The 23,533-nt window shown below is 50.2% G+C and overlaps 1 protein-coding gene across 3 annotated transcripts in view; it reads left to right on the plus strand.

The window, feature by feature from the left end:
* PIP5K1A (phosphatidylinositol-4-phosphate 5-kinase, type I, alpha) overlaps window positions 1-23,533 on the plus strand; it is a 119,057-nt gene that overhangs the window by 50,916 nt on the left and 44,608 nt on the right. For 2 of the 3 annotated variants that reach the window (XM_015424512.1, XM_015424513.1), the window contains exons 4-5: window positions 12,737-12,867; window positions 15,752-15,869. In XM_015424512.1, the coding sequence (XP_015279998.1) occupies window positions 12,737-12,867; window positions 15,752-15,869 (249 nt within the window). Of the gene's footprint in view, window positions 1-166; window positions 545-12,736; window positions 12,868-15,751; window positions 15,870-23,533 lie in introns of those variants that run through there. The other variant, XM_015424514.1, reaches the window with a different exon arrangement.

Here is a 23,533-nt window from a genome sequence, read left to right on the forward strand (position 1 = left end):
GTGTGTCTCTCTCTCTCTCGTTCCTTCCCTCCTCCCTCCATTAGATTCCTCCGCCCCACATTCTCGAGCATCTGAGTCATCCGCAGGAGCATAAAAGGTGGAGGCCGTTCAGGTAAACGTCAAACCTCATCACAAGCGGCTGCCAGCAAGCACATGCCGGCAGATCCAGGGGGCGAAGGCCAAAGCGTTGTCGCCTTTTTTCCGACTCTGAGTCCGGACTTCTCTTAAGCCTTCGGGAGAGTTGCTTTTTCCTGGGATTTTTTCCTACCCTCGTAGCTGCCAGAAGGGCCCTGGGAGGGAGCAGCCAGCTTGGAATTTCGCCAGGATTTGATTTTTTTTTTTTTTGGCATACTCCTGTCTTTTCCCCCGGTCTCTCCGCACAACGAGCGTATTTAAATGGGCAGCCCTTGGGTCCCCGGCCCCTGAGTTAACTGGGGAGCCGTCTCAGTATGTGCCAGCCCGTCCTGCCTCCGAACCCGCTTCCCTGCGCCCGGATTAAATGGATGTTAGCGAGACCCCCTCGGCTGGACAGTGGTCGTTCCACGTAAGTGGCCACGTGTGGGCAGAAGCCACAAATCTCGCCTGTGGTTGAAGGGAGGGGTGGGTGGCGGTGGGGGTGGGACCAGAGCACAGTGGATTTGGAAAGAGGCAGAGGTCGGAAGAACTGGCGCTCTGCCGTGTTTCCGCCACCTCGTTCAGTAGCACGGCTCCACTCAGCCGGGGCCAGTGTTCCCTCTAAGCTGAGTCAGTGTGAGCCAGGTCACGTTTTTTTAGCCTCCGGCTCACACATTTTTTTTAAACTGTTTATTTATGATTTTCAGTTTACATCATATCATCGGTTTACATTTCTCATTCTTGTGAGTCATACCTATTCTCCTTATCTAACCCTACATAAAACATCTTCCATCGTTTTTCAAATATCTCCTTGCTATTACCTTGTATTGTCAAACTTAGTCTATCCATTTCCACTACTGACAACATTTTATCTATTACTTCTTTCTTAGAGGGCAGTCCTTCTTCTTTCCATTTTTTGGCTAACAATATTCTGGCTGTTGTAAAAAGATATATAATCACATATTTGGTTGTTTTGCTATATGTTTCTGGGAGCATGTTCAACGGCTCACACATTTTTGTCTCAGCTCAGGAAGGAGGGCTCCAGAGCAAACTCATTGATGCAGTAGCCAAATGGCTCGCTCACGACTTTATTGCCGGTAGCTCACAAAGTAGAATTTCTGCTCACAAGACCCGACAGCTTAGAGGGAACATTGGCTGGGGCTGCTTGGGTCCGATAGGAGTCGACCCAAACCCCCAGCGCTGGCACCCTGGCGCAGGGCATCTCCCCCTCTGCTTTCTGGAGTGCCTCCCTGGCTTTTCACAGGAGTCGCTGCTGCTTGTGCAAGCGTGAGAGTGCCGGGAGGCACCACTTCCTGTTTCCTTCTGGCTTGTTGTCGTGAGCGTTGCTGGCCTCCACCTTCCCCTGAGGCACTGCGTTGGCTTGTTGTGATCGTTCTTCTTTGGATTGTTTGGGATTTCACACACATTCCCCTTTGTTCTATGCCCAGGAAAATATTTAAGCTTTCTTGGTTTGTCCTCGTGCCCCCTTCCCACCCCAGAGCCGGTGGGCCGAGGCTCTCCGTGTGAGCAGGGTACTGTGTGCTTACAGTGTGGTGGGAGATCTGGGTAAACAGAGAGCCAGTTTGGTGTGGTGGTTAAGTGCACAGACTCTAATCTGGGGGAGCCGGGTTTGATTCCCCACTCCTCCTCCACTTGCACCTGGCTGGATGGCCTTGGGCAAGCCATTGTTCTGACAAGAGCTGTCCTTGAAAAAGAGCAGTTTCTGTCAAGAGCTCTCTCAGCCCCGCCTGCCTCCCAGGGTGTCTGTTGCGGGGAGGGGAAGGGAAAGGAGGTTGTAATGACTCCTTAGGGTAGTGAAGGGCGGAGTATAAATCCAATCTCCTTCTTCTAATTTTGTCCATGCTTAGACAGCTGGCTCGGTGGACTTATTTTGCATAATACCGCTCCTCTGAGTCACGGGGAGCAGGGAAGTCTGGTTAGAGTGTCACACAGAGCATTCAAAGTCCTTGACATGGAGGGGAGATCTATCAGTGGCTACTAGCCATGGTGACTAAAGGGAACCTCCACGTTCGGAGGCAGCAAACCTCCGAATGCCCGTGCCAGGAGGCTGCATCGGGACAGTCGCAGCCAAACGCTCCCTCTAAGCTGTGGAGTCTCGTGAGCAAAAAGTCCTACTTTGTGAGCAACCAGTATTAAAGTTGTGACCGAGCGATTTGGCTGCTGCAAAAATTACTTTGCTGCGGAGCCCTCCTTCCTGAGCTAAGACAAAAACTTGTGAGCTGGAGGCTAAAAAACTGAGCTAGCTCACAGTAACTCAGCTCAGAGGGAACACTGGTCTTGGCCTCTCTGCCCTGTTGCTGGCCCTCCAGGCTGGCCCCTTTGTGAGACAGGATGCTGGACTAGATGGACCCTCCCTGGTCTGACCCAGCAGGGCTGTTCTGATGCTCTCCTCAGGGGAAGGCCTCGGCCTCTCTGCCCTGTTGCTGGCCCTCCAGAGGAACTGGTTAGCCACTGTGTGAGACAGGATGCTGGACTGGATGGACCCTCAGTGGTCTGACCCAGCAGGGCTCTTCTGCTGTCCTTATCAGGGGAAGGCCTCGGCCTCTCTGCCCTGTTGCTGGCCCTCCAGAGGAACCGACTGGCCCCTGTGTGAGACAGGAGGCTAAACTGGATGGACCCTCCCTGGTCTGACCCCACAGGGCTCTTCTGAGGTTCTTCCAAGGGGAAGGCTTCTCTGCCCTGTTGTTGGCCCTCCAGAGGAACTGGCTGGCCCCTGTGTGAGACCGGAGGCTGGACTGGATGGAACCTCTCTGGTGTTATTCAGCAGGGCTCTTCTGGTGTTTCTTAGGAAATATTGCAGAACTGGGGGGGGGGAGGGGGGGGGGACGGACACGCAAGTTGAGAGAACAGTGACTGTCAGTGCTTGCAATTCCAGAAGCGAGCTCACAAACAACGGCTCCTACCCTGCCACAAATCTTGTTGGTCGTCACACAGCTCTCCATCTTGATCTGTCTCAGTGCAGTCTGTTAACTCCCTGACCCCGTTACCCTCTTAAGACCCGCTCTTCTTTCACTTTCTGAGATTTTTGCCGGTGGGCGCGTCCAAGCCTGCCTTTGTAGTCATAAGGACTAATAGCTTGGGTGTTTCAGTTAAGTAAAGAGTGCACGCTCACACGCACACACACGTGTGATGCCGTAGCAAAAGTGGGTGATCTCTTTTCCTCCCCCCCACCCTGCGAAAGAGTCGGGGGTGACGGCCAACCCTCCTGTTAAAAGTGTCCCCGGGGATGAGTCTCCAGGGTGGAGAGGCCCCAACCGTGCATCTTTTATCTCTGGAGATTAAAAGTTAAGCCCAGGATACATCGAACAGGGGGTTGGACTGTTTAGTATAACACTTGAGTGAAACAACGGGGCGAGGTGAGGGTTAGGGACTGCCACCCTTGGTCATCTTGTACAGCTGGTTGCTTTGTTGGGGGGGGGGCACGCTGCCAGCTGACCTGGGGGTAACCTCCAGCACAGGGCCATTTGGGATCGTAGAAGAGTGGCTCCAGAGAGTTTGGGGTGGGGGGTAACCACCAAAAAGCAACAGGGCAGGAGACTTTGGTGGGTGTTTGGGATGGAAGCAGCTTATTGCAGTGGGCAGGGGGCAGAGGAGGGGGTTAGCTGCCCCTCATAGAATCATAGAAAGTTAGAGTTGGAATGGACCATGCAGGTCATCTAGTCCAACCCCCGGCACTCTGCAGGAGCATAGCTTGAAAGATAGCCCTACATACCTACAACATGCCCGAAAGATGGTCGTTCAGCCTCTGCTTCAAAACGTCCAGCGAAGGAGCATCCACCACCTCCCGAGGCAGTCTGTTCCACTGCTCAACCACTCTGACAGTTAGGAAGTTTGTTAGTTGCTGTAGATTTTCTGGGTTGTGTGGCTGTGGTCACACAGCCCGGAAAATCTACAGCAAATAATGCACTCCAACCGTGAAAGCCTTCGACAACAAGTTAGGAAGTTTCTCCTGATATTTAGCCGGTATTGACTCCCTTGTGATTTCCACCCATTAGATCTAGTCTTGCAATCCAGAGCAAGAGACAATAGATCCACTCCATCTTCTACATGACAGCCCTTCAGATACTTGAAGACTGCAATCATGTCCCCTCTAAGCCTTCTCTTTCCCAGGCTAAGCAGACCCAACTCTTTCAGCCTTTCCTCGTAAGACTTGGATCCCAACCCTCTCACCATCCCGGTTGCCCTCTTCTGGACACGCTTAAGCTTGTCAACATCCTTCCTAAAATGTGGTGCCCAAAACTGGACACAGGACTCAAGGTGAGGCCTGACCATAGCAGGATAGAGCACAGACACAAAGTAGTGCTGCCATTTGATATCATAAAAACACAAGAGGAGCCATGTTGAATCAGGCCGATGGCCCGTCTAGTCCAACGCTCTGTGTCACACAGTGGCCAAACCCCAGGGGCCATCAGGAGGTCCACCAGTGGGGCCAGAACTCCAGAAGCCCTTCCACCATGGCCATCCCCCCAAGCACCAAGAAGACAGAGCATCACTGCCCCAGACAGAGTGTTCCTTCTATAACTTGTAGCTAATGGCCATTGTTGGACCTAAATGTGGCTGTCCATGGTCAAGCAAGAAGGAAACTCGATAGAAATTGGGCTGGTGAGTCGGTGTGCAAGGGCCAGACTGATGTAGCGGTTAGAGTGTCTGGGTAGCATCTGGGGGACTCCACATTCCCCACTCTACTGTGCAAGTTTACTGGGCGAGCTTGGGCTGCCAGTTTGGTGTCATGGCCAGGGGTCATTTCCTGCGGGAGTGCACAGGAGCGGAGCTCCGGCAGTAAGGAGCCCAGGGGGCGGGTACATGCAACAAGCCCCGCCCCCTGCTCCCAGCAACCCTCAGTCGGGCCATGAGTAGCAAGAAGCAGCCCGGTAAGTTGCAGAGCCCCCCCCCTTTTCAGGTACAAGCTCTCCCTCCTCAGTGAGGGCAGATCTGAGCGTTCCCCCCCATAGCTAGCAAGCCAAAAGAGTCCAGTGGCACCTTTAAGACCAAGTTTTATTCAGGTACCAGCTCTCCCTCCTCTGCGAGGACAGATCTGTACTTTCACCCCCCCCCAATAGCTAGCAACCCAAAACAGTCCAGTGGAGCCTGAGCGGTGGGTGTTGCCTTCTGACACACTTCCGGGGATGTCAGGGGGTGTGGCATATGCAAATAAGCTATGGTAACGAGTTATGCTAATGAGCTCCTGCACCTCTTTTTCTACGAAATGACCCCTGGTCGTGGTTAAGTGCGCGGACTCTAATCTGGGAGAACCGGGTCCGATTCCCCACTCCTCCACTTGCACCTGGCTGGATGACCTTGGGCAAGCCGTAGTTCTGATAAGAGCTGTCCTTGGAAAAGAGCAGTTTCTGTCAAGAGCTCTCTCAGCCCCACCCGCCTCACATGGTGTCTGTTGTGGGGAGGGGAAGGGAAAGGAGTTTGTGAGCCGCTCTGAGACACCTTTGGGTAGTGAAGGGCGGGGTATAAATCCAATCTCTTCTCCTTCACTCTCTCAGCCTAACTCGCCTCACAGGGTTATTGCGAACACAAAGCAAAAGACGGGACATTGCTTCGGGGTCCCCACTGGAAAGAAACACAGAGTATAAATATCTACATAAATTTAAAACAGTCTTTCTAGGTCACAAATACCTAATGGGCCAGTACAAAGTCACCATGGAGCCAGTTCGGTGTAGTGGTGAAGTGCGCGGACTCTAATCTGGGAGAACCGGATTTGATTCCCCACTCCTCCACGTGCACCTGGCTGGATGGCCTTGGGTTGGAACACTTTCCCTATGAGGAAAGGTTAAGGCGCTTAGGGCTCTTTAGCTTGGAGAAACGACGACTGAGGGGTGACATGATCGAGGTTTATAAGATGATGCAGGGGTAGAGCAGGTAGAGAAAGAGGTACTTTTCTCCCTTTCTCACAAGACAAGAACTCGTGGGCACTCCATGAAATTGCTGAGCGGTCGGGTTAGAACGGATAAAAGGAAGTCCTTCTTCACCCAAAGAGTGATTAACACGTGGAACTCACTGCCACAGGAAGTGGTGGGTGCTACAAGCATGGACGGCTTCAAGAGGGAATTAGATAAGCATATGGAGCAGAGATCCATCAGTGGCTATTAGCCACAAAGTATAGATAGGGACTCTGGGGCAAGGGATGCTTGGGGGGGGCAACAGTGGGAGGGCTTCTAGTGTCCTGGCCCCACTGGTGGACCTCCTAATGGCACTGGTATTTTTTGGCCACTGTGTGACACAGAGTGTTGGACTGGATGGGCCTTTGGCCTGATCCAACATCGGCGTCTCTTATGTTCTTATGTTCTATGTTCCTAAGCCGTAGTTCTGATGAGAGCTGTCCTTGAAAAAGAGCCATTTCTGTCAAGAGCTCTCTCAGCCCCACTGACCTCGAGGGGGTCTGTTGTGGGGAGGGAAAGGAGATGGTAAGACGCTCTGAGATACTTTTGGGTAGTGAAGGGTAGGGTATAAATCCAGTCGTCTCCTCCTCCTCTTCCTCTTCTATCTTCTCCTTCTTCTGTGCAAACGTATTTGCAAAGAGGGTCTTTGTGCCCCACCCCAGAGGGCCTTTGGGAGGGCGGGGGGAGAAATGTGTTTCCATTGCGCCTGCTGAGGTCCCTTCCTTGTTCTCCTCTTTCTCCCCTCCCCCCTTTCCTAGGAGGTTGGAAACTTTCCATGTCCCTCTCAGTCTTCAGTTGTATCCGTCCCTTTCCTGTTGCCCGGGAATCCTGGGAGGTTCCTCTCTCTGAGACCAGATGCCCAAATTTGCTTGGCGGGTCGGCCGCCCACAGTGACCTCTCTCTCGAGCCAGGCTGGGAGAGTGTTTCAGGTCCAGGGAAGGGTGACGTTCAGGAGGAGGAGGAGGAGGAGGAGATTGGATTTATACCCCGCCCTTCACTTGGAGTCCCAGAGCGGCTGACAAACTCCTTTCCCTTCCCCTCCCCACAACAGACACCCTGTGAGGTCAGTGGGGCTGAGAGAGCTCTGACAGAAACGGCTCTTTTTTCAAGAACAGCTCTTATCAGAACTACGGCTTGCCCATGGCCATCCAGTCAGGTGCAAGTGGAGGAGTGGGGAATAAAACCCGGTTCTCCCAGATTAGAGTCCGCACACTCAACCACTACACCAAACTGGCTCTCCAGGTTGTGTTGCTCCAGTAGTGAGGCTGCTGACATCTTTCGGAGCTTTGTCAGTGGAGTCAGGGCACCTGCACCAGGTGCGATGGCACAGGTGACTCAGCGGGGTCACCTGTGAAAGCCGGGAAGCGTTTATGGCCTGACCGACTCATGGAGGAGGAGAGGACTGTTCACGCCTTGTGCAGGTGCCCAGGTGAAGTGGCCTGTTGAAGTAGGCGGTGGGGGTCGACGAGGGGGTTAAGAACATAAGAACATAAGAGATGCCAATGTTGGATCAGGCCAAAGGCCCATCCAGTCCAACACTCACACAGTGGCCAGAAATACCAGGTGCCATCAGGAGGTCCACCAGTGGGGCCAGGACATTAGAAGCCCTCCCACTGTTCACCCCCCCCAGCACCAAGAAGACAGAGCATCCCTTGCCCCAGAGCCCCTATCTATACCTTGTGGCTAATAGCCACTGATGGATCTCTGCTCCATATGCTTATCTAATTCTCTTTTGAAGCCGTCCATTCTTGTAGCCGCCACCACTTCCTGTGGCAGTGAATTCCAAGTGTTAATCACTCTTTGGGTGAAGGCCTTTTTTATCCATTCTAACCCGACCGCTGAGCAATTTCATGGAGTGCCCACGAGTTCTTGTATGGTGAGAAAGGGAGAAAAGTACCTCTTTCTCTACCTGCTCTTTCCCATGCATAATCTTATAAACCTCGATCATGTCACCCCTCAGTCATCGTTTCTCCAAGCGAAAGAGCCCTAAGCGCTTTAACCTCTCTTCATAGGGAAAGTGTTCCGCCCCTTTTATCATTCGAGTTGCCCTTTTCTGCACTTTTTCCAAGGCTATAATATCCTTTTTGAGGTGTGGTGTTAGCTCCCCTTCAGCAAAGACACAAAACAGTGCCGCCGGTTGCACATGGAGAAGGCACAGGAAGAAGGGCTTTTGACATCATAAGAACATAAGAGGAGCCATGTTGGATCAGGCCAGCGGCCCATCCATAAGAACACAGGAGAAACCCAACCATTCTAAGAGCATAAGAGTTGCCTTGCCTGGCTGAAACTCGGATCCCGGAAGGCAACCATGGTGTTCTGGGGCTTTTCAGGGGCCAGAACCAAAAGAACCATAACTAGATGCAGGGCTGTTTTTGGGCAGGAGCGCACAGGAACTGAGTTCAGGCTGGCTTCAGAGTTGGCCACGCCCACTACAGCCAAAACCTCTGTGCGCGTGGCTACAGAGGGAAGGGGTGCCCGGGCAAGCCAAGGGAAGGCAGTTTAAAATACCTTCCCTTCCTTCCAAGGGCTTGCCCGGGCTCCCTGCAGCTGCTCTCAGGGGTGTGGCCTAATATGCTAATGAGGTCCTGCTGGGCTTTTTCTATCCCAAAAGCCCTGCCTAGATGATTGCCAGTTTGGCATAGTGGCTAAGAGCACGGACTCTAATCTGGGAGAGCCAGGTTTGATTCCCCACTCCTCCGCATGCACCTGCTGGCATGACCTTGGGCCAGTCACAAGTTCTCTCAGAGCTGTCCTTGAAAGAGCCGTTTCTGTCAAGAGCTCTCTCAGCCCCACCTACCTCACAGGGTGTCCGTTGTGGGGAGGGGAAGGGAAAAGGAGTTTGGAAGCCGCTCTGAGACTCCTTCGGGTAGTGAAGGGCAGGGTATAAATCCAACCACCGTCGCCTCCTTCTCCTCCTCTGCCTGCTTCTCTGTCCTTGACCTTCATAGAACAAGAGTTTGAGTCCGGTGGCACCTTTAAGACCAAAAAGGTTTAATTCTGGGTTATAGGGCTCTTTTTATAGCAGGAACTCCTTTGCATATTAGGCCACACACCCCCTAATGTAGCCAATCCTCCAAGAGCTTACAGAGCTCTTCTTACAGGAGCTACTGTAAGCTCTTGGAGGATTGGCTACATTAGGGGTGTGTCGCTTAATATGCAAATGAGTACCTGCTACAAAAAGATCCCTTATAGCTTTCGTGTGCGTGCAGGCAGACATTCACTGTTTTTGGTGGAATCATAACATTCCAAATTCACCGGTCCGTTTCCATTGTCTTTCCCGGCTGCGTTTTATTTTAATTATTTTTTAAAAAAAATCATTTTACTTAATTTATCTCCAATGGCGCCCAAAGCCGCTGGCGTCCTTCGCCTCTCCTCCATTTTGTCCTTCTAACGATCCTGTGAGGTCGGTGAGGCTGAGAGTGTGTGACTGGCCCAGGGTCGCCCAGCAAGCATCCATAGCAGAGCAGGGATTCGTAGAACCACAGAGTTGGGAGGGGCCACGCCATCTAGTCCCACCCCCTGCTCGGTGCAGGATCAGCCTAAAGTGTTTAAATCTGGGCCTCCCAGATCCTAGTATGACACCTTAGTCACTGTACAACACTGGCCCCCATAGGACATGTGGCTAATTTACTGCAGTATGGGATGTCAAGAGCCTCGTATACAGGGGACATTTCCTGCAGGAGCGCACAGGAGCGGAGCTCCGGCAGTAAAGAGCCCAGGGGGCGGGCACATGCAACAAGCCCCACCCCCTGCTCCCAGCAGCCCTCAGTCAGAGCAAGAAGCAGCCAGGTAAGTTGCAGAGCCCCCGGCCCCCTGGTCCAAAACAGTCCAGCGGCACCTTTAAGACCAAGTTTTATTCAGGCACAAGCTCTCCCCCTCTGTGAGGACAGATCTGCACGTCCTCCCCCCCCCCATAGCTAGCAATCTAAAACAGTCCAGTGGAGCCTGAGCGGTGGGTGTTGCCTTCTGACACACTTCCGGGGATGTCAGGGGGTGTGGCATATGCAAATAAGTTATGCTAATGAGTTATACTAATGAGCTCCTGCACCTCTTTTTTTCTGCAAAATGACCCCTGCTCGTATAGTTTGTATTTTGAATCCTAGAATCCTAGAGAGTTGGAAGGGTCCATACAGATCATCTAGTCCAACCCCCTGCCCAATGCAGGACCAGCCTAGAGCCTCCCTGACCAATATCCATCCAGCCTCTTCTTGAAAGCTGCCAGTGAAGGGGAGCTCACCCACCTCCCTATGCAGCCAATTCCACCACTGAACCACTCTGACCGTGAAAGAGTTTTTCCTGATCTCCAGCCGATACCTTTCTGCATGTGATTTCAACCCATTGCTTCGGGTCCTATCCTCTGCCATCAACTGGAGCAGCTCCTTGCTCTCCTCCCAAATGACAGCCTTTCAGATATTTAAAGAGAGCAGCCACGTCCCCCCCCCCTCTCAATCTCCTCTTCTCCAAACTAAACATTCCCAGGGCCCTCAGCCTTTCCTGGAAGGGCTCAGTCTCCAGACCCCCAATCACCCTCATCGCTCTCTTCTGCACCCTCTTTCTTTACTTTCTTTAAGTAGTTTTGCAATATAACCAGTTAGGTGCCTGAGAAACACAGCATTTGGGGGGAGGGGGGGGACTCTTTGTGGTACAAAGATGGCGGAGTGTGTGTTTTGAAGAAATAACCCCAAAAGGATCCACGCGCCCAAGGCATGAGAAACAGCCGCCGTAGCCAAGAGCTTTGTCTTCCGTCTGCCCTTGCAGCACAAAAGGTAGTGCTGAGGGGTCTCCTCAAGTGTAAGTGGAGGGAATTAGCAAGCCGCATGTCAGAGAAAGAGGGATAGATAACAGGTTTAGATCAAAGTGGGCATCTGTGTTGGTCTGAAGCAGTAGAACAAAGTTAGAATCCAGTAGCAGCTTTATGACCCACAAAGTTTTATTCAAGGTGTGAGCTTTCATGTGCAAAGCACACTTCGTCAGATAATTAAGAACATAAGAGACGCCAACGTTGGATCAGGCCAGTGGCCCCTCCAGTCCAGCACTCTGGGTCACACAGTGGCCAAAAATACCAGGGGCCCTCAGGAGGTCCAGCAGTGGGGCCAGGACACTAGAAGCCCTCCCACTGTTGCCCCCCCACCCCCAAGCACCAAGAACACAGAGCATCCCTTGCCCCAAATGGAGAGTTCCTATCTATAAAGGTAAAGGTTCCCTTGCTCGAAAGCCAGTCGAATCCGACTCTAGGGTTGCGGTGCTCATCTCTGTTTCAAAGCCGAAGAGCCAGCGCTGTCCGAAGACGTTTCCGTGGTCATGTGGCCGGCATGACTAAAGACCAAGGTGCATGGAACACTGTTACCTTCCCACCGAAGTGCTACCTATTTATCTACTTGCAATTTCTTGCTTTCAAACTGCTAGGTTGGCAGGAGCTGGAACTAGAGATGGGAGCTCACTCCGTCATGCGGCACCCGGGTCTCGAACTGCTGAACTACTGACCTTCCACAGCCTGCAGTTCAGCGTCTTAACCACTTGAGCCACCGCAGCTCCTATCTATACCTTGTGACTAATAGCCACTGATGGACCTCTGCTCCATATGCTTATCCAATTCCCTCTTGAAGCTGTCCATGCTTGTACCCGCTGCCACTTCCTGTGGCAGTGAATTCCAAGTGTTCATCACTCTTTGGGTGAAGAAGGACTTCCTTTTATCCATTCTAACCCAACTGCGCAGCAATTTCATGGAGTGCCCACAAGTTCTTGTATTGTGAGAAAGGGAGAAAAGTACTACTTTCTCTACCTGCTCTATCCCGTGCATAATCCTGTAAACCTCGACCGTGTCTGACGAAGTGTGCTTTGCACACAAAAGGTCACGCCTTGAATAGAACTTAGTTGGTCTTAAAGGTGCCCTAACCCTGTTACATATTGATGGCACATTGTCCCTGACAAGGCAATTCTAGTTGCACTCTTAGGACCTAAACTGGAAGGTACATAATATTTCCAGCTCATACAACAACTTCTGATGCAAGGCCGGATATGTTTGTGAGCCCAAATAGAAACTTTTTGATGTGTCATTCAATTCCATATTGGAAATTCCAATTTTGGTCCTATTTTATTTATTTATTTATTGTTAATTGCCTTACATGTGTCACAGGGACTCTGTTGCTTATTATGTTTTGCACTATTTGACCTCTGAAGAAGGCTCTTGTGAGCTGAAATGGGTCAGGTCATATACACTGTTCTCTTTTCTGTGTATTTGCAACTTTGTACATTTTATACGGCTTTATTTGGGCCCCTGCTAGGTTTTTATTTGTCTTTGTAATAAACACTATTTTGCACACTTCTTAGGTTTTTAACTTTTGGCCCTCTATTCGTTTTCTAAACTTCCTTAGGAGGTTTGGTCTTAAAGGTGCCGCTGGACTCTGACTTTGAGATACAGGTTTAGGAAGAGGGAATCTGATCCCTTTCTGGGTTTTCGAAACGTCTTTGTGCCTTGCCGTTAAACAGCCCTTTCCGAGATGGTTTGCAAAAACAAGGGCCAACCGAATTGTATAAAGGAATATAAAACCAGCTTTAAAAGTAAAACAACAAAAAGAAAGCCCCACCCGATTGGTGGGAATGGCTTCCGCAGAGCCGTGTTCCCCTCCTGAAAGGAACCTTTTCATCTGCCTTTGCAAAAGAGAGGTGTGTGACCCCCCCCCCCGCTCTTTGTCTTTGCCGCCCTCCAGACAACATCGTCCGCCCTCAAAGGCGCCATCCAGCTCGGGATCACCCACACGGTGGGAAGCCTGAGCACCAAGCCAGAGCGCGATGTCCTCATGCAGGACTTCTACGTAGTGGAGAGCATCTTCTTCCCCAGGTGAGCGTTCGCCCGTCTCAGTTACTGGCTTCTCAAGCACGGGGGATGGCGGGAGGGGTGGCGAGCCAGCAGGGGAAATAGTTCCTTCCGTGCTAAAACTGGCAAAGGTCAGGTCAGGTTTTCCAGGCTTTCATGGGGAGTGGTCTTGCCTCGGTCGCAGGGAACAGGTGTTGCACACACCCCCCATTCATTTCCCAGCAGGAAAGAACGCCGTGCTCTGCCTGAGACCTTGCGAAGAATAACAAGAAGAAGAAGGGGAACCTGCATATATGAATTAGCAGGGCTATTTTTGGGCAGGAACGCACAGGAACGGAGTTCCGGCTGGCTCCCGAGGTGGCCACGCCCAGCAGGAACTCATTAGCATAACAGGCCACACCCAACAGCAGGAACTCATTAGGATTGGCTACATTAGGGGTGTGTGGCCTAATATGCAAAGGAGTTCCTGCTACAAAAAAAGCCCTGGGTTTTGACGACAAACAAGGTAAACAGAATAAGAAGCAAAAGGTGGGTGTGGCTGGATGACCACACTTCTGGTAACATGGGGGTGTGACCTCATATGCTAATGAGCTGTGCTGTCAGTGTTGTGGCCTAATAGGCTAATGGGTTTCTGCTGTTGGGTGTGGCCTATTATGCTAATGAGTTCCTGCTGGGCTTTTTCTACAAAAAGAGCCCTGTAATTAGTACAAAGCACGAAAAACCGCTGGCTAAAGTAACAGAAAGTGAATGAAAGATATACAAAAGTAATATTTTAATACCAAGTTCAATAACACATGATCCTTTGTGATTGGATAAACTGGCTTCTGATGATGCTACTGCTGAGACTGAATCCCACCGTAGCCTGTTGGTTTTGAAAAAGAATCATTCGAAACGCGGCAGCTTGTATCCGGACAACACATCATTTCAAGACTATGTGGATTCTCCAGGAACTATATCTCAGTCCACCCTACCATGAATGAATGTCAAGTTGGACTATGGAATTATCATACAATAGGAGTGAGACACACTGAATACTTTGGGGACTTTCTTTCTTGCAAGGATACCTTGGCTTTATCTTACTATATGGTTATCGTGTTACTGAACTTGGTATTCAAATATTACTTTTATGTATCTTTCATTCACTTTCTGTCACTTCAGGCAGCGGTTTTTCATGCTTTCTACTGAGACCTTGCCAAAGCTGCTTCTGATCAGAATGCAGAGCTACAGGAACAGATGGCTTAACTTTGTGTCAGGCAGATTCGCAGATTCATGTTTTCCGTCTCCAGGGGGAGTGATGGAGGCTGCATGGTTTGGGGCAGGAGCTTTGTGCCATGCAACCATGGGGTGAGGGAGACCTTTTTTCTCTTATTCTTTGGAATTTAAATATTTGCTCACACATGAAGCTGCCTTATAGAGCATCAGATGTCTGGTCCATCAAAGTCAGGATGGTCCGTTCAGACTGGCAGTGGCTCTCCAGGGTCTCAGGCAGAGGTCTTTCAAATCACCTACGGCCTGGTCCTTTAAAAAAACACAGGGGCCCCCCCCCCCAATCCTAGTTGTGGCCCAAGATAGGGAATAATCAGTTCTTAGAACGAAAAATGTGAACCGCCCAGAGACCCCTTCGGGGGTTAGGGCGGTATAGTAAATCTAAGGTAATAAATAAATAAATAAATAAATTTTATCGAAAGTATTACACACAGAAAAACAAGCAAGCTATGGGGTCTTGTACAGAAAGTTAACAATGTATGATAAAGATTATAGCAACAATTAAATAACAGTTTTTAAAACGATTTAATAAAATATAAACTCGACATATCTAGCAGGTAAGGCACTCACGTCTTTGTCCACTGTTGTAACGTATGTCAAAAAAAGGTATACCGTTTTTCTACGAAGCCGGAGGTTTTTCAAAGGGTGTTCTGTGCGAAGCAGTTCAGATGCTAACTGGTCCCATAGTCCTCACCCATAGTTTAGGAAACCATTGTTTAAGGGTTGGGATCTTTTCTGATTTCCATAATCGTGCAATTAATGTTTTTGCTGCTGTCAGCATTAAAACCATTGGGGCCTGGTCCTTTTTAAGTGGAGAGGTCAAGGATTGAACCTGGGATCTTCCGCGTGCGAAACAGAGGCTCTTCTACTGAGCTACAGCCGTTCCCGGTGGCCCTGCCTCATCTCTGCACCCTCAAGCCAGCTAACAAAATATATATTAGCTCCAGGGCTATTTTTGGGCAGGAACGCACAGGGACGGAGTTCCGGCTGGCTTCAGAGCTGGCCACGCCCACTACAGACAAAGCCTCTGCATGTGTGGCTGTAGAGGGAAGGCCTGGAAAGCGACCCACCCCCCATTTATATGCCTCCCCGTGCCTTCTCCGGCCTGTCCAAGGGCTGGCTTGCCCGGGCTCCCCGTAGCCACGGAGTGCCCAGGCAAGCCAAGGGAAGGCAGTTTAAACTGCCTTCCCTTCAAGGGGGGGCTTGCCCAGGTTCCCTGCGGGAAAGCCAAGGGAAAACATGGGGGTGTGGCCTAATATGCTAATGAGTTTCTGCTGTTGGGTGTGGCCTATTATGCTAATAAGTTCCTGCTGGGCTTTTTCTACAAAAAAAGCTCTGATTAGCTCTCAAAGTCTGTTCTAGGATGATAGTTTCCCGACAGGCGGCGTGTCTTGACGTGTGCAGGAAATGGTGTTCCAGGGAGGGCATAATTCTCAGTACACGTGGGGTAATGCGTCCCCCTTTATGTTCCGAGTGTGCCGGCCACACGTTCCCCTAGAATGCAAAGCTTCTTTGGTAAAAGAGCTGATGCACAAAGCGTTGCCTGAAAGCACGTGGTCTCTGACAGGCCTCAGGCTTCTGGAGGGGGGGGTGGGCTTTTAAAGGGGCATGAGGGTGCTCACTTTCTCCTCTTCCGCTCCAGCGAAGGCAGCAACCTCACGCCGGCCCATCACTACAACGACTTCCGCTTCAAGACCTACGCCCCCGTCGCCTTCCGCTATTTCCGGGAGCTCTTCGGCATCCGGCCAGATGACTACTTGGTGAGTTGCTGGGGAGTTCCTGTCCGGGCTTTGGGTTTTGTGACCCGCGGCACCACAGCAGAATGCAGGGCCCCAGAGGAACAGTCTGGGCCCACCAGCTGTCAGCTATGCTGCCATGGGGGTTGGGGAGTTCATTCTGTGTCTTGTGAATTGCTATTGCATTCCTATCCCTGCTGTTCTGCCTTTGCCGAAATGCTTATCTCTACAGATGTGCAGGAGGAGGTTGTGTTGTCTGGAGGGCTCCTATGTACCGGGAGAGACTTCTGGTTCTCAGCTGTGGCCACCTAACAGTTGCCTGACTTATCCCGCGCGCGGGAGGGTCCCTAATTGGCCAATGCCATGGGGGGGTGTGTGCATACGAATACCCTACATCCTATTATGCTCTATTGGCTGTGGCCATTCTTAACAGTGCCTCTGTTACTGCATCTATAACTTTGCAATAAAAGTATAACCGTTCCTGAATGCGTGTACTTCGTTGTTAGCTGTGGGTTCTGACGCCAGCGAGCCAGTGCAGGTGACGCTTGACCACTGTTCCCTCTAAGCTGAGTGAGTGTGAGCTCGCTCACAGTTTTTTAGCCTCCGGCTCACACATTTCTGCCTTCGCTCAGGAAGGAGGGCTCCAGGGGACACTAATTGATGCAGCAGCCAAGTTGCTCGCTCACCACTTTAATGCCAGTCGCTCACCAAGTAGAATTTTTGCTCACAAGACTCTCCCACAGCTTAGAGGGAGCATTGCTCTTGACCCTAAAGAGCAGCTGGGACCAAGACCGTGCTTGGCAAGGCTGCAGCTGTTTGGTGTCTTCTGCACCTCATCCTCACAGTCATTGATTTGTTTCTTGCCTGTGTGGTCGTTTCGCGGCGAGGCTCAGAGCAGAGAGAACGTGATAGGGAATGAACATGAGAAGATAGTAGCTTGATTCTGGAGTGGCTCCCCTGACCTCGATGGCCCAGCCTAGCCTGATCTCGATCTCGTCAGATCTCGGAAGCTCAGCAAGGGTCGGCCTTGGCTAGCACTTGGAAGGGCGACCTCCAAGGAATACCAGGGTCGTGATGCAGAAGCAGGCAATGGCCAGCCACCTCTAAAACGTCTCTTGCCTTAAAAAACCAAGTCTAGCTCTTCACCTGGTGGTGCACGGCACGGAAAGAGCTAGAACTTCTGGATGCCAGGCAATCTTAGCATCTCCTGGCTATACTACACACAGTGCCATACGACGACGATGATGATTATCTGGAATGGCTTCCTTTTTTTTTCGGCACAGAGTAGCCTGTATCTGCCCTTAAATCTTTGAGTTTTAGTGAAAGCTTAATTTCAGAGCAAAGGTTTACAAGCATAGGCAGCTGCTCGAAAGGTAGCCTGCAGCTGAGTGGTCACATGACCCGAGAGAGAGAGAGAGAGAGAGAGAGAGAGAGAGAGAGGTAATGGTTTTGGAATCTTCAGTTTTGAACTGGGGGGAAGGGGGAAAGGGTTGGAAAAGGTGGTTAATGGCTGACTGCTGACCAGAAGAGGAAGGGGAGAAAGGGTGTTCTCGGAGGGGGGAGAGAGAACATGGACCCTAGAGGTGTAAAATTTCCGGAAATTTTGAAGCTCAGAAAAAACCCTGTTTTTTTTCCGGGTTTTTCCGGAAAAAACTGAAATTTTTGGAAAAATTGAAAGAAGTGCTACATTAGCACTTCTTTTTTCTTTTCCAGATTGAAAGTCATTCTGTCACTTTAGGAACATAAAATATGACTTATGGACATTTTTACTTGGCATGAAATTATCACAACTAGCATATTAAAAATATAGTGTATCCAAACAGTTATTACAAACAGAATACCCACCCACACGCAAAAACAAAACTGAAACCTTTTTCTTTTCTTGTGACAATACCTCCTAAAGGAAGAAATGCATCTTGTTCTTGCATTGGAGAGTTCAGTTGGTAACCTAGGACTTGCTTGTCCTCAGTGTGCAGAAATTAGATCAATCTGATACCATACGTATTTTTTAGAAATGATTTGGAAAATATTTGAACACCTTGTCTTAAAATATTTTATTCATCATGTTAAAATAAAATGTTCCATAATCAATTTTTTCCCCTTTTTTCAATTTTTCCAACTTTTCTGGAAAAAACCAAAAAAGGCTTCAGGAAAAAAACGGGTTTTTCCCGGGCCTTCACATCTCTAGTGGACCCTGTCAGCGGCTGAGGAGTTTAATCAGAGAAACTCCTGGTGTATAACTCACACATAGCGCTCCTCTATAAGAAATCCTGTTGGGGAAAGTTATACAGTCCTAGTTAGGGACCCAACTGCAAGGGAAGCAGGTTAAGGAGACGCTAGACTGTGGGAGAGCCTTCGATAGAACAGAGATATAAAAGACGGAGTGTGCAGGAAGTGTGTGGTCTGGAAGAAAACTAGAAGAAGAAGAGAAGAGATTGGATTTATACCCCCGCCCTTCACTACCCGAAGGAGTCTTAGAGTGGCTTACAAACTGCTTTTCGTTCCCCTCTCCACAACAGACACCCTGTGAGGAGGGTGGGGCTGAGAGATCTCTGACAGAAACGGCTCTTTTTCAAGGACAGCTCTGACAGGACTATGGCTTGCCCAAGGTCATCCAGCAGCTGCAAGTGGAGGAGTGGGGGAATCAAACCCGCTTCTCCCAGATCAGAGTCCGCGCACTTAACCACGACACCAAACGCTACACCACTACACCAAAAGACCTAAGAGCAGTCCAGAGTTAAAAAGGGGTGGGGAAGGAACAAAAGAAAGACTGAACAAGTCATTCACTCCCTGTATACAACCCTGTCCCCCCGGTGTTGTTTTAAATAAACTTGTATTTAAAGTGTTTAAAGTGGAAGGTGTCATAAACCTCTGTGTAGAAGAGGGTGATCTGGCAGTAGAGAGGGGGGAAGATGTGCTGAGAGCCCCCTGCAGTTCTTTCGCCGTTTCTGACGTGAGGGGCTTGGCTCCTAAGGAGCTCCAGCAGGGCTGCCGCAGAACGCTGCCGAGGATTCTGGGCCTTTGGTACACCTGGCCCTCTCCCATTCAAAGGCTCTGTGGTGTCGGCCTGGAAAAAGGCATCCACCTGGACTCTCACGGGGCTGCTCCCCGGCGGTGTAAAACAGTTTGTAACACATTTATAACCCTGCCTTTTCCCCTGAAGCAGAAGAAAGCAGTACAGGGAGTAACGCCCAGGCACAGCCGCCCCAATTAAAGCTGTGCTCCTCCTCGGGTAACCTTCAGGACCAGAAACCTCCTCTGTCTCTCTTTGAAACGGCCAAAGGGGAGACTTCATGAGGTCCCTGGCAGCGGCACCAGCTAATTGCTCCACTTAACTATATTTTAAACTATATGATATTGTTTTAATTGGCACTTGGTGCCCCTGTTAGCCGCCCTGAGCCTCCGGGAAAGGGCGGGATATAAATGCGAAAAATAAATAAATAAATAAATAAATAAATAAATAAAATTAAGAACAGAAGAGAGAAGCCAGTGCTGGATCAGGCCAGTGGCCCATCCAGTCCAACACTCGGTCACACAGTGGCCAGAAATACCAGGTGCCATCAGGAGGTCCAGCAGTGGGGCCAGAACTCCAGAAGCCCTCCCACTGTTGCCCCCCCCCCGGCACCAAGAATACAGAGCATCGCTTGCCCCAGACCGAGAGCTCCTGTCTATACCTTGTGGCTAATAGCCACCGATGGACCTCTGCTCCATATGCTTATCTAATTCCCTCTTGAAGCCGTCCATGCTTGTAGCCGCCGCCACCCTCTGTGGCAGTGAATTCCATGTGTTCATCACTCTTTGGCTGAAGAAGGACTTCCTTTTATCCGTTCTAATCCGACCGCTCAGCAATTTCATGGAGTGCCCACGAGTTCTTGTATTGTGAGAAAGGGAGAAAAGTACCTCTTTCTCTACCTGCTCTATCCCATGCATAATCTTGTAAACCTCAATCATGTCACCCCTCAGCCGTCGTTTCTCCAAGCTAAAGAGCCCTAAGCGCTTTAGCCTTTCCTCATAGGGAAAGTGTTCCGACCCTTTTATCATTCGAGTTGCCCTTTTCTGCACTTTTTCCAAAGCTATAATATCCTTTTTAAGGTGTGGTGACCAGAACTGCACACAGTATTCCAAATGAGGTCACACCATCGATTTATACAGGGGCATGATGATACTGGCTAACTTGTTTTCAATACCCTTCCTAATAATCCCCAGCACAGCATTGGCCTTTTTGATTGCAGTCACACACTGTCTCGACATTTTCAGTGAGCTGTCTGCTACGACTCCAAGATCTCTCGGTAGGCCGTAGCTTCCCAGTGCTAGTCCTTAATTATACCCTAGTTGCTTAAACCTGGGCGTGATTGCATGCGGTAATTACAGTCACCCGTGCAAACCTGAGCCCACGCAAACCTTAAATCTCCTCCCAGCTCCCTCTTTCTCATGCCGCAGATGCTCTGTCCCGGAACCAAACAAAAGGCATTTAGCGTGGCCGTCTGGCAAGTAATTAATTCGATGGCTCCTCCCGTCCCTTCTGGCCTTCCCATGCCACCTGCTCTTGGACTAAGTCAGGGCACGGTGCTCACCTGGTCGTCTGTGGCAGCTAAGATGAGAGTGGGCTCCATGGCCTGCTTTGCCCTGAAAGAGTTTAGGAGAGGGTGCCTCTTCCATGGGACAGACGGGGCAAGTTTGATAACCGGGGTGGGTGGGGATTGGGCGGTGGGAGGGATTGGGTGGCATTTTCCACTTGGTTTCTCAACCAGGACCGATTGATTACTAGCCTGGGAAGGGCGGTCACTGGCAGACGAGCCTCTCTTTTGCTTTCCCCTGTTTCCACCACGGCTGTTCCTGCCCTCTCTGGGCCTGGTAGGGAGTCGGCAGGATTCCTGCCTGTACGTCTTCATGCTTGCTGACCTTAGGAACATAAGAGAAGCCACTGTTGTATCAGGGGCCAATGGCCCATCCAGCCCAACACTCTGTGTCACACAGTGGCCAAAAACACCAGGTGCCCTCAGGAGGTCCAGCAGTGGGGCCAGGACACTAGAAGCCCTCCCACTGTTGCCCCCCCCCCCAACCACCAAGAATACAGAGCATCCCTTGCCCCAGACCGAGAGTTCCTATCTCTGTCTTGTGGCTAATAGCTACTGATGGACCTCTGCTCCTTAGGTTTATTATCCAATACCCCCTCTTGAAGCCGTCCGTGCTTGTAGCTGCCGCCACCTCCTGTGGCAGTCAATCACTCTTTGGGTGAAGAAGGACTTCCTTTTATCCGTTCTAACCTGACCGCTCAGCAATTTCATGGAGTGCCCACGAGTTCTTGTATTGTGAGAAAGGGAGAAAAGTACCTCTTTCTCTACCGGCTCTGTCCCATGCATAATCTTGTAAACCTCAATCATGTCACCCCTCAGCCGTCGTTATCTCCAAGCTAACCTTTCTTCACAGGGAAAGTGTTCCACCCCTTTTATCATTCTAGTTGCCCTTTTCTGCACTTTTTCCAAGAGCCTGTAGATTCCACAACACCCACTGATGCCTTTCCCAGCATCCGCCAAGTGTCTTTAGAAAGTGAGTGGGGAGAGTTGGGGGGGGGGGTTGCCTGGTGATGCTTTCGATTGGCCACTGGAGATTTAAAGAGTTTTAAGGATTGCCACACCTGTGTGGACCTATTGTGGCGTTCAAAGCCTTGCTAAGCTCATTTCAGCACACATTGGCTGTTTCACGGCTTTTGAAAATATTGATCGTTCAAGTTCTATATCTTTATTGATACCATTGTTTAAAAAGAACTTCTTCTTCTTCTTTTTTAACTTCGATGACTTTGTAAATACACACCCCCAGTCTTGTAATCCATGAGCTTGCTATCTTGTGATTGGTTTATGTTATTGTGGTTTTTTCCCCATTGTCTATGTATAAGAACATAAGAGAGAAGTCAATGTTGGATCAGGCCAATGGCCCATCCAGTCCAACACTCTGTGTCACACGGTGGCCAAAAATACCAGGGTCCAGCAGTGGGGCCAGGACACTAGAAGCCCTCCCACTATTGCCCCCCCCAAGCACCAAGAATACAGAGCATCACTTGCCCCAGACTGAGAGCCAGTGGCCCCTCCAGTCCAACATTTTGTGTCACACAGTGGCCAAAACCCAAGGACCATCAGGAGGTCCACCAGTGGGGCCAGAACTCCAGAAGCCCTCCCATTCTTGCCCCCCCCAAGCAGCAAGAATACAGAGCATCACTCCCCCAGACATAAGAGAAGTCAATGTTGAATCAGGCCAATGGCCCATCCAGTCCAACACTCTGTGTCACACAGTGGCCAAAAATACCAGGGGCTATCAGGAGGTCCAGCAGTGGGGCCAGAACTCCAGAAGCCCTCCCACTCTTGCCCCCCCCAAGCACCAAGAATACAGAGCATCACTTGCCCCAGAGTTCCTTTCTGTACCTTGTGACTGATAGCCACTGATGGACCTCTGCTCCATCTGTACGAAATAATAGAGAATTGGATATTAGAATACTTACGAATATTTCATAATACAAAAACAAAAAGCCCACTAAGAATTGATATTTGAATATTTATCGTTTAAAAAGCATACAGCAATTAGCTCAGGCTATTAGATTAGAAAGATCTTCACTGTGGCAGCCATTTTGTGGCTGGCTCCACGTCCCACGGCAGCCGTTTCATAACAGCCATTTTGCGGCCACGACCACCACACCGTGGCAGAATTCCAGCGGTGCCCATTGGCTCAAAGAGGCTGAGGCCATCTGCTCTAATTTGTGGCTCCATAGGGTAGGTGTCGGAGAGGAAACCTTTATTCCTGGGGCCCAGAGCACCCGCTGCCTGGCTCCGTTTGGGTTGGTTTTCCACCCTGCCCGATCTGGAATAGTTCGCAAGGAGAAGCACGTAATGAAACAGAATTAGCTGGGAGCCTTTCCATCTTCTCCACTTTGCGTCGTGGTTCTCTGGACTGTGGTGGTTTCCCTCTTCTTTGATTTTTTTAAAAAATAATTTTAATACCCTTATTATAAAACAAATCATTACAGAAGACACATGAACTCTTAACAACATACCCAGTATCTATATAAAATAGATGTATACTGAATAGGCTTACATTCATAATTGACTTAGTGGATGCGGCCTATTGTCTATCCCTGTTGCCAATAGATTACACCATCAGCCGAACAATAGCCCTTCATATTTTGGTTTCCTTATTTGTTCCCAGTCAAATTTGTCTATGTTCATTTTCTCTAATACAGGGTACCATTTGTCCATGGGGTTGAGCAGCTGTTGTTCAGCATCTTTATTACTTGTCCAGACCGAGATTTTCTCTTGTAAGAAAAAATCCCAGACTTTGTGCAGCCATTGTTGCATCGTTGGAGTGGAGTCTGCTTTCCATTTGCTTTTCCCTCTTCTTTGATTGCCATCTCTCACATGCACACCCTAAACTCCTGCTCAGATGCCCTAACCACATAGGCCTTGACACACACACACACACACACACACCCCTGGGATGGAGAGCATCTTGCTTTCCTGAGCTAGAGCAACAGTAACAAGAGGCTGCTAGAGCTGCATCCGGGGGCTTCCTGTGTCCCTTCTGGCGTCGCCCCAGTTCCAGGAGTGCCTCCCCTGACTATGCACCTCTGTTGTTTTCTCTGAGTCCTTGGCCTCTATCTTGTTATTGGTAGTGATTAGGGGAGCGGCTGTGGCTCAGTG

The sequence above is a fragment of the Gekko japonicus genome, unplaced genomic scaffold, assembly GCF_001447785.1.
Source record: "Gekko japonicus isolate JY-2015 unplaced genomic scaffold, Gekko_japonicus_V1.1 scaffold142, whole genome shotgun sequence".
In the NCBI taxonomy this organism is placed as follows: domain Eukaryota; kingdom Metazoa; phylum Chordata; class Lepidosauria; order Squamata; family Gekkonidae; genus Gekko; species Gekko japonicus.